Source organism: Denticeps clupeoides, unplaced genomic scaffold (assembly GCF_900700375.1).
Source record: "Denticeps clupeoides unplaced genomic scaffold, fDenClu1.1, whole genome shotgun sequence".
Taxonomy (NCBI): domain Eukaryota; kingdom Metazoa; phylum Chordata; class Actinopteri; order Clupeiformes; family Denticipitidae; genus Denticeps; species Denticeps clupeoides.
Window position 1 is genome coordinate 146,388 of NW_021630124.1, and position 11,044 is coordinate 157,431.

The following is an 11,044-nucleotide window of genomic DNA, read 5'->3' on the forward strand; positions in this document are numbered from 1 at the left end:
GTATTTGCATTTTGTAATAACGCTCATGTTACGATCGCCTTTACGATGTCCGCATAGCTGCGTCCTGTTCGCCAGCCTCCCTGATGAATCTGGCCAGCCTGGTTCTTGTACTGGTTTCTTTTCTCCACGTCTCCTTGTGAAGCTTCTCGAAGATGCTGCAGTGCTGCTCTCATGTCCACTGTCTGCTCGAGTTGCCCACACAGTTCCTCCTCCCTTCTGAGGAGGACCTTCAGGGTTTCCTCAATCTCCTGCCTCTTGCTTGTATTGTTTAAGTCCTGGAAACGTTTTTCCAGTTCGTTCCTGGTAGATGTTTCTTCGAGGAGCACTTTTTCAAGTTCTTCTCGTGCTCTGTGTTCATGGTCACGTTCGGCTGTCATCATCTCAAGTTCCTTTTTCATTTGCTGGAGCGTCTCCTCGTGGAGACTGTCTTTGCTCTCCAGCTGATGACGGAAGTTTGTCTCTGTCTCCAGGAGAAGCCTCTCTGCCTCTTTCCTGCTTTCTCTTTTTGCTTCAAGCTCTTTTTCAGCTTTCTCTCTCCTGCTCTGCTCATCTGTCATTTGACTTCTCAGCGTTTCCTGCTCCTTCTTCTCGTTCTGCAGCGTCTCTTCATAAAGAGCCTGCTTGCTCCCCAGCTGCGTATGGAGCTGTGTCTCCATCTCCATCTGCTTTCCAGCTTCTCTCACGTTACAGAAACGCCTTTCTGCTTCTTCTCTATTGTGTCTCTCCACGTTCAGCTGTGCTTCAAGCTCCTCACATCGCAGCCGTTCCAGATCTTGTTCTTCTCTCAGTCTTTCTTTTACTTCATTCTCAGCCTCCTGGATGGCAATTTGTCTGTCTCTCTCTTGCCTCAGCTCTTCACGCAAAGCCAGGCTGTTCTGTGTCGTGTCACGAATAGCCATCTCCAGATTATTATTAGAGGCCATGAACATCTCCTCCACTTCTTTACGATGACCGGGATCCCTTTCCAGGAATGTCTCCGTCACCGCCTCGAGTGTGCCGAGCTGTTCCCCGAACACCTCAACCTGACCCATCTGAGCTGACTTCAGATCGGTCATTTTGGGCTCAACGGAAACGTCCTTCTTGAAGAAGCGACGCTTGGTCCACCTAACAAACTTCTTCCACGCCTTCATTTCTCTACCTCTATACTGAACTCTTGTAAATCTGAAATGATTTAGTTCTTCACGGCTCACCTCTTAAATAGAGCAAAGTTGATGATGTCACTTTTTTTTTAGCCAATCAGATGGAGGATCAAGATCTTTCGCTCAGCTGATTACGCTAAAGAACAAGAGCTCAGAAACATTGTGATTGGCTGGAAAAAATGATATCAACCAATCACATTAATTCTGGGCTCTTGTTCTTCAATCTGATTGGCTGAATAAAAAGTGCCTCTCTGGACAGTGAATCAGGCGGAAACCCACACCGAGACAGAAGAACATGTAAACTCCACACACGCTTAACCCTGACTGTGTCCCCAGGGCATACCTGTCAAGTATCCCGGTTTGGCCGGGAAAGTCCCGTAATTTAGCCTTCTTTCCCGCCGTCCTCCCGTATTAGTGTTTTCCCGTAAATCTCCCGTATTTTAATCTGCGTTATTTAAAAAAATAATCTGAGTTGTGTCGCTAATCTCGCGATAAGTGCCGCCTGCAGTAGCTACTACAGGTACTGAAGGTGGCAGTTCTCGCGAGATTAGCGCGTGAGGTCAGATGACGAGATGATGAGTGACGACGCGGGAAAAAAGAAGAAGAAACAGACAGATGATGGACGCCAGGACAGAGAAGCAAGGCGCTCCTGCCAAAAAAACGAAATCCTCGTGTCAATACCGCGATCAATGGGACACCGAATGTATTTTTATGAAGAAGAGCGGGGTGGGGGACAGTCATTTGTAACCGCGACTTTAGCGTCGCACACGGGGGAAGGAATGATGTCCGCCAGGCACAAAAACATGCCCGGCCGATGTCAGCATTCGTGACGAGAAATGCCACTGAGGCAGACCAGGTCACAAGTGCAGAGGTACAAACGGCAACGCCGTGTACCAAAAGGGCGCAGGAAAATGTCCCTTATTTTCAAATCCAAAACTTGACAGGTATGCCCCAGGGGGACTGTCCCCGTCACTACTGAATGTGTTGTTACGGAACAAGTAAAATAATATAGTTGTATATATTCCAAGTGAAATATAGTACACGGTGAACTATACAACATGGTTCCAGTCAGTAAAAACATTTGTTTTGCACGTCATTAGTGTGAACATGGACACGCCCCCTACACAAACGGGCCAATCGGATACCAGTACAACTTTGATTCTACATTTTATTATTAGATCATTTGTACCGTGATATAAAATTATTTTTAATGTTTGTCTTGTGTTTTAGACGTGTGAAACTCAAGAAAGTCAAAGGAGATTTCATTCATTTTTTCTTTATAGATTCTTTATTTACTGAAATATCCTACTGTGTCTTCCTTTTACCTTCAGAGATGGAGGGACCAGGCGAGCAGTACTGGAGGCTCGGAGTATACCAGGTGCAGTGTGAGGTGTAATAAGGGTATTATAAATCATTATAAATCTGCTTGGCAGCAGAATCCCAGAATCTCTGTATGTAGCCTAGTGGTAGTAGCCTAGTGGGTAACACACTCGCCTGTGAACTAGAAGACCCAGGTTCGAATCCCACTTACTACCATTGTGTCCCTGAGCAAGACACTTAACCCTAAGTTGCTCCAGGGGGACTGTCCCTGTAAATACTGATTGTAAGTCGCTCTGGATAAGGGCGTCTGGTAAATGCTGTAAATGTAAATGTAAATTTAATCAGCTCAAGGTAATGTTGAGACGTGAGAGTAAGTCCAGATGCACACAAAAAGCATAAGATTGACAGAGTGCTTGGTCTGAATTGTGCTGACTGTCTGGTTCCAGTTCTGGATTTTACATGGTAAACACACAGATGCATGTTGGAGAGTAACGGTGCCACGTCTGGGTGCAGCAGGAGCCCCAGCTGGCAGCACTCAGCCTGACAGCAGGGCTCTAACCATGGACAGGTGCTGCTGGGTAGGCATCCGTGGTTGGAGCTCTGTTAGAAGGAACTGATACTGATGCATCGATGTGGATCCTGAACTTTGATTTCAGTTCCTGGCAATCGGCACAAGCCTGTTGGTTTGTTTTTCTTGGTTTCCTTTGTTTTGTCCCTCGTGCCTTTTTCTTTTGTGCATATTAATAAATCCCATTTGCCCAGATGTCCCGTCTCTGCGCTTCCTTCCCCCGTCAGCCGTGGTCGTGACAAACAGAGGTCAAATTTGCCAGATAAAGTAAAGCATACATGTGCATGTTTTTGGTGTTATGTTTTGGTGTTTAATTATCATTATATTCGTGCATTTTTTTAAGATTCTGTTTTTGAATAAAGGGTTGGAAATGAATGCTTTTATTTATTCATAAAAAAAAAAAAAATCGACAGATGAATTGATTATTAAAATGATTGTTAGTAGCAGCCCTGCTTCTTTATTATCGGAAGATAAAACGAACATTAAGACTAACTGTGCTGTAAAACAAGTATTTGCTTTATTAGATATTTCTCCAGAATTATTTGTTTTAAAGCCAAATGGCGTATGATGTAAGCCAGGACTTTATTAGACATCAGACCAAGTGATGATTATCACCATTTCACAGGGTGAAGAGCAGGAATCCGCTGAAGATGCAGTGATTACTCTCATCGTTGTAAAGTCGCTGGTTTCCAGTCTCCCGCCTCCAGCTGCAGAGTCACGCCGTCGACCAGGTAGGAGACGTGGTGGTCCATGTCGTACTCCCCCAGCAACATGATCCTCTGCTGGTTCCTGTACAGCGCTGTGTACATGGTGCGCGATGAGAGGATGTCCGCCACGGTGAACCTGAAGAAGTAAACGCCCTTCGCTGGAGCGGTGAAGAACCCTGCAAGAACCATACAGAAAAATTCACTACAGTCAGATCTACTACCATGATGCACCTGTCAGGTTAAACAGGAGACTATCAGTCCCTGTCCCTGACCGAACCACAAACCCTGGTGGACACCAGGGACTCCGCCTTCCAGTCCAAAGACAAAGAGGCTCAATTCTACAGGCCGAGCCAACCAGTCACGGGCCAGTAAGGAGCAAAACGAGCTGATGCAGAGGAGATGAACATGGCTGCCCGCTCCTCACCAACGGTGATGGTTTAAGCCTTTAAACCTGAGCCACACCGTGTGTGGTGTTTCACAAGGACAAAGTGCGTTAAGAGGCTGGCACTGAGGTGTTTAAAGAATGTGACTCCCACTGACACCATGACTATGAGAAGATGCTGAAAGAAAAGAAAGAAAGAAGAAAAAAGTGAAGTGATTGTCACATGTGATACACAGCAGCACAGCACACGATGCACACAGTGAAATTTGTCCTCTGCATTTAACCATCACCCTGAGTGAGCAGTGGGCAGCCATGACCAGCGCCCGGGGAGCAGTGTGTGGGGACGGTGCTTTGCTCAGTGGCACCTCAGTGGCACCTTGGCAGATCGGGATTCGAACCGGCAACCTTCTGATTACGAGGCCGCTACGTGAGCTTTACTAGAACCAGTGGACTTCTTCGTCTCCTTTTTGCATTTCATAAATATTCATAAATATCTGAACAGAATGAAGACCCCTACTACGCTGGTACGTAAACTTGGTTAATGAGTTCATGTCCAGCTTCGCATTATTTTCATGAAAGAAGATTCAACACTTTCCTCGTCCTTTGACTTCAGAAAGGTAAATCAACTCATTATTTTTTGCAACAGTACGTGTATTAGCTTAACCTAGTGTGCCGGAGTTAAATGGTTACACTAGATTTATAAATGTATTTCTTCTTTTTTTGTGTCTTTTATTTTCTTATTTTCTAAAGACTTTTATTTTGTTTACCTGTATTCTGATGTAGGTAAGGGAATTATAATGATAAACAACTGTCCCAATTGTTTAATTGTAGAATGTTAAAATGTGTTAATGTTTCTGGTTATGTTAAATATGTTTCTGTATTTTTGTTTGTTCAATTTATGATTATTATAAAAAGTTATGTGGGTTCTAAAACTTTGATCACCCCCCGAAAAGTGGTTGGATGCGGCCGTGCCCTTGGGTTAGTGGGTTGGAGACTCGGTTTAGTTCTCTTAGACACATGGCATGAGCTGTGAGAGGTGCGTGGGGTTTGTGTGCAAAAAGTTATTTTTTCTTCTATTTTAATTTATGTACATATTTGAATATTTTTTTCATGTTCCGTTAATACTGTATATTATAGAGAGAGGTGCAGAGAGACGCGGTTTGTGAGGCGATGTTCTGATGTGACCTCGCTTTTGTACAGAATACACTTTGCACGGAAAATTTCTTGGGTGTCAGCTCGTCTATTACGGTTCAAGAAAAGAAATAAAAAAATTACACAACGCTACACCCAGTTCGATCCAATTTCAAACACGTCTTTTTCAGTAAATTCACAGCAAAGGACCGAAACGTCATACAACGATCAGCCCCACACGCACCTGTAACCCGTCTTCCCTGGACCTGTCTCTTCCAGGGACTCTGCGTTGTGATTGTACAGTAGACAGGACACAGGATGGTTGCAACTGACGCTTTTACTGTAACAACTCTGTAACAAATAAAACATGGGTTGTGGATGCAGAGCGTCTCACACAGGGCTCCCCTCTTAATAGGTAAGAAAGGATCTGACCGGAGCACGCATGCGCACGCAGGTTCCCGCGTAATCAGCCCAATAATGCGCGCGCTCGCACACACACCCAAAACCAAAAGGCGGGAGATATAAAAAAAACATATAGAAGCAAACAAAATGCACATAACTGAAAAGAAAGCACAAAATTCCAGAGGTTGCATGTTTTGGTGAATTGCAAATTACATACCCTGTTACGCACCCCAAACTCTCCCTCCGGCGCTTCCGGGGGAGGAGCCGCCTGACGTCACGGCGCCGCAGCAACCGCTCTGTTTACCCTGGCAACGGGCAGCAGGACGCGGTCCGGTGCGGTCACGATGTCCGAACCCCGGGAGCAGCGGGCCGCCCGCTTCAAGGCGGCTCTGATGAAGAGCGGCGCCAGGAGCGACACCAGCCTGTAAGCCCGCACCGTGTCGCCGACTTTTATTCCGTTTTAAATATGAAAATGGCGCCAATCTGCGTGCACTCACCATCCTGGACCGTTAGAACCGTATCAAGTGCTGCCTGTTTTCACTGAATATTTCACGTGGGAGATTTGGACCGATGGATGATAATATTAGGGTGCTGGTAGCCTAGTGGGGTAACTCACTCCAGAGGACCCAGGTTCAAACCCCACTTAATACCATCGTGTCCCTGAGAAGGACACTTAACCCTGAGTGTCTCCAGGGGGGGACTGTCCCTGTAACTTCTGACTGTAAGTCCCTCTGGATAAGGGCGTCTGGTAAACGCTGTAGTTAGGGTAAACAGGAGCTGTGAATATTGAGCCAACTTCATGATGAAGGTCCCGTCCCCACACGCTGCTCCCCGGGCGCCTGTCCTGGTGCCCACTGCTCACCAAGGGCGACGGTTAAATACAGAGGACAAATAGGGTTAAATTCACAATGACAATCACGTCACTTTCACCCACATCTGTGGGACGTGAACATGACGTACCCGATGTTCCTGCTGCTGGGCTGAAGGGGAGGGAGGCGGCTGCTTCCAAATGAACTTCATTCATTCATAATACATTCAGTCCGAGCTCATTATGGCACAATTACTATTTCCAAATAAAAAAAACAGCCGAATCTGTGAATTATTCATTTATTTATATCATGGTGATCCTCACGCTGACCGATGGAAGATGGACAAGTAAAGCTGAAAATGTTAACCTGGTTTTACTAGATAAGATGTGTTGATGTGTCATTTTGAAAGTGTAGTGATTGACACAGCAGCACAGCACACGGTGCACACAGTGAAATGTGTCCTCTGTATTTAACCATCACCCTTGGTGAGCAGTGGGAACCATGACAGGCGCCCGGGGAGCAGTGTGTGGGGACAGTGGGACCTCGGTGGCACCTTGGCAGATCAGGATTCGAACCGGCAACCTTCTGATTACGGGGCCGCTTCCTTAACCGCTAGGCCACCGCTGTTTATTTTTAATAAACGGGACGTCCTCTGGCCCTCAGCTACGAGCACCTGGTCCGCCTCCTGTCCCGCGTGAGGGAGGAGCAGCCCCAGGATCCTGTGGACGTGCTGGAGGAGATGAGCAGGGAGCTGAAGCGCGGCGCCCTGCAGCAGGACCGCGGCGCCCTGCGGGACGTCCCGGCCACCACGCCCGGACAGTGGCTGGCCGAGCAGCAGCGGGCGCTCTTCTCCCACGCCAGAGACGAGGACGAGGACGATCTGGTGAGGAATAACTTCTACTCGCTGGTTAAGTACGGTGGTAGTAGCCTAGCGGGTAAAACACTCACCTATGGACCAGAAGACCCAGGTTCAAACCCCACTTACTACCATCGTGTCCCTGAGCAGGACACTTAACCCTGAGTGTCTCCAGGGGGGGACTGTCCCTGTAACTACTGACTGTAACTCTGGATAAGGCCGTCTGGTAAACGCTGGAAATGTAAGTACGCGTGTGAGAGCTGCGCTTCTTGCCGGTTTAGGTGGAGACGCCGCTGCCCAACCTGGCGGAGGTGGCCTTCTTCTTCCAGCAGGCTGGCGTGGGGCTGGGCGGGGAGGAGATGCAGAAGGTCTCCCTGGCGCTGCGGCAGCTGAGCGACGCCCGGCCCCTGCGGAGCTGCCGCTTCTGGGGCAAAGTCCTCGGCACGGAGGCCAACTACCTGGTCGCCGAGTGCCGGGAGGCGGAGCCGCCGGGTGGGGCAGGCGGAGAAGGTCCCGGAGAGGGCGGCGACGAAGACGCGGCCAAAATGGTGAGAGCTCCGCCCCCGTTAACGTGAAAAGAGCATCGTTGTTAGTAACCGGGCCGGTTCCAGAACTTCTTATGGTCCTCATTCGCTTCATCGTGTAATTTAACGTACAATGACGAAGACGTGGAAACGATTTCTCTTGAATTAGATCGTCCCGCCCTCCACCTACAAAGCGCCCCCGGTGGTGCCGGCGGAGGAGCGCGGCACGGGGACCAACAGCTCTGCGTACTTCGTGTGCCGCGAACCGGGCCTTCCGTGGACCCGCCTGCCCGACGTGGTTCCGGCGCACATCACGGCGGCGCGGCGGATCCGCAAGTTGTTCACGGGCCGCCTGGACGCCCCGGTGACCTCCTACCCGCCGTTTCCCGGCGCCGAGGCCGAGTACCTGCGGGCGCAGATCGCCCGCATCTCGTCCGGCACGCAGGTCAGCCCGCTGGGGTTCTACCACCTGCAGGAGGAGGACGAGGAGGAGGACGAGGACGAGGAGCAGGGGACAACTCGGGGCCGCGTGGAGGAGAACCCCGACTTCGAGCCGCTCCCCGTCACCGCGATGAGCAAGTCGCTGTCCGCCTGGGTGCACCACGTCCCGCACATCCTGACTCAGGTCCGTCCTCCGTATTTAACCGCCACCTCGGACCTTCTAGAACCCGCCGCTGATACCGCGGTTCGTCCAGGGCCGCTGCGTGTGGGTGAACCCGGCGGAGAAACCGGCGGCGGAACCTGATGAAGATGAAGAGGAGGAGGAGGAGCCGGACGAGCCGGAACGGGAGGAAGGACCCGCCCTCTTCACCCCGCTGTCTGAAGACGCAGGTGAGCGTGCGAGATGCCGCCGGTCCGCCTCCTCCTCCGTAACCACGGTAACGCGCCACGTTTCTGCGTTTGGTGTAGAAATGGACCGGCTGCCACCGTGGAGCTCCCGGCTGTCCTCCGCCCTCGTCCCCCGCTTCGCCGTGGCCTACGTCCGCTCCAACCTGTGGCCGGGAGCCCACGCCTACGCCCGCGGGAGGTAAGACCCGCCGCCGCCGGCCGGGCGTCGCCCGTCATCACCGCGTCCCGGTCTCCCCGCAGGAAGTTCCAGAACGTTTACATCGGCTGGGGCGTGAAGAGCGACGCGGCCTTCTCACCGGCGCTGCCCCCCGACCCCCAGCGCGAGTTCCCCGGCGGGCCGGAGGTGACCGAGGAGGCGGACCCCACGCCGCAGGAGGAGCGGGCGCTGAGGGCCGCGGCGGAGGACAAGGACGAGACGGAGGACGAGACGGAGGAGGACGAAGACACAGAGTGACGTTTACACTAAAACTTTTATTAGCGACACAGCAGCGTTTTAAATAAAGTTCTGAAATTAAAATCCAGCCTGGTCATTACTCCGGGGGAACCGGGTCCGGTCCTAACGCAGGTCCGTCTCCTCGTCCCGCACCGTCTTTTTAATCCGGAGCAGCATGCTGGTCTGCCACTGGTCCAGCCTGGTGATGGAGTCGAAGTCCTTCACCTGGACAGAAGGACGTTAGCGGGGGGCCGCGCCCGTCTCCCCGAGACGCCAACACTCACCGCGTCGGTGAACGCGTCCACGTCCTGCTCCTCGTGCGCGTCCAGCAGCTTCTGCGGGGAGAGACGGGGATTACGGTGACGCCGGCGCTGCAGGAACGCGGAGGAGGAGGAGGAGGAAGCTCCGCCTACCTTCACCAGTTTGCACTCTCTGCAGTCCGAGAAGGCTGGAAACATCTCCTCATACTTCTCCACCGCGAGCTGGAAGGGACTTTTCCATCATCGTCCAGTACTGGTTCTGTGTGCTGGAAAGCTCAGTTAAAGAACTCCATCAGAATCGATCAACAATATATAATATAGTCTAATATCGAACACGTTTTATAACGACCACATAAAGATCATTAATAATAAAATGGTTAACGGGCTTCCCGACGTGAGAGCTGCGCATGCCCAGTTCGATCCGATTTCAAACACGTCTTTTTCAGTAAATTCACAGCAAAGGACCGAAACGTCATATAACGATCCGCCCCACACGCACCTGTAACCCGTCTTCCCTGGACCTGTCTCTTCCAGGGACTCTGCGTTGTGATTGTACAGTAGACAGGACACAGGATGGTTGCAACTGACGCTTTTACTGTAACAACTCTGTAACAAATAAAACATGGGTTGTGGATGCAGAGCGTCTCACACAGGGCTCCCCTCTTAATAGGTAAGAAAGGATCTGACCGGAGCACGCATGCGCACGCAGGTTCCCGCGTAATCAGCACAATAATGCGCTCGCACACACACCCAGAACCAAAAGGCGGGAGATATAAAAAAAACATATAGAAGCAAACAAAATGCACATAACTGAAAAGAAGGTTGCATGTTTTGGTGAATTGCAAATTACATACCCTGTTACAATCACCCCGTCTAGAAATTCACCAAAACCATGTACACTGTCATAACCCACTAAACCATTCAAACAGTCTGATATGTTTATACATTCCCTCTAGACCAGGTCATCCAAAAAGAAATCACTTCTTTGTTCAATTAGAAAACTATCCATTAGGCGGATTTGAAGAATAAGGACGGTTGATCAGGCCTCCCACCCTTCAAGAACTTAAAGGTGCAGTCTACACCCCCATAACATCTGGTCTCCCCAAATACAGACTGATAAAGTGCAAACCCGTTACATTCCACCATCACACAAAACAACCGAAAAACCTTCCTAGGTCACAAATTAGGAATTGTTTAATGGTAAAAGTCCCCACCCAACAGGTTTTTGAACCATTACTTCTATAAGCCTGTTGACTTTTTTAACCATCCTCCCTGCTCTTGAAACTACTCTGTCCCGGACCGTAACTTGGTCTGATCTAGGTGGTCCCATGTGGTGATGGTCAGAGGTATGTAATGGATCAGGGTCACTGTTTGGAACTATGTTTGTCTGTTTATTATTGGTGTCAACCGAAAGACTATCTGGAGAAGGATCCGTAACAGGCTCCGTCTCTTCATAGTTGGAATGAGTGTTGAATGGACTAACAGCCGGCACAACATCCTGTCCACCCATGGCTTGTGAAACAGGCACTTCTGCTGCACAGTCTTCACCATCTTCAGAGTTGGTGTCAGACAGCACCCATGACAATGTCCGTGCTTGAGAAGATTCCTTGTCCAAACTACTAAACTCACTTAATTCCTCACCCTCTCTGAGATCATAATCACTG

At 50.0% G+C, this 11,044-nt stretch overlaps 1 protein-coding gene and 1 long non-coding RNA gene across 2 annotated transcripts; one reads left to right on the forward strand and one right to left on the reverse strand.

Moving 5' to 3' along the window:
• The first annotated feature begins 5,910 nt into the window (after positions 1–5,910).
• Positions 5,911–9,193, forward strand: LOC114784202 (radial spoke head protein 6 homolog A-like). The gene is made up of 7 exons (XM_028969424.1): positions 5,911–6,073; positions 7,122–7,341; positions 7,596–7,862; positions 8,008–8,463; positions 8,534–8,669; positions 8,748–8,865; positions 8,928–9,193. The coding sequence occupies exons 1-7, from the start codon at positions 5,994–5,996 to the stop codon at positions 9,139–9,141; spliced, it is 1,491 nt and encodes a 496-aa protein (XP_028825257.1). The 5' UTR covers positions 5,911–5,993; the 3' UTR covers positions 9,142–9,193.
• Positions 9,139–9,931, reverse strand: LOC114784203 (uncharacterized). Its single transcript, XR_003748834.1, has 3 exons — positions 9,534–9,931; positions 9,405–9,455; positions 9,139–9,345 (listed from the first exon to the last, which is right to left on the reverse strand). It is a non-coding gene; the product is annotated as an uncharacterized LOC114784203 (long non-coding RNA).
• Positions 9,932–11,044: the final 1,113 nt, after the last annotated feature.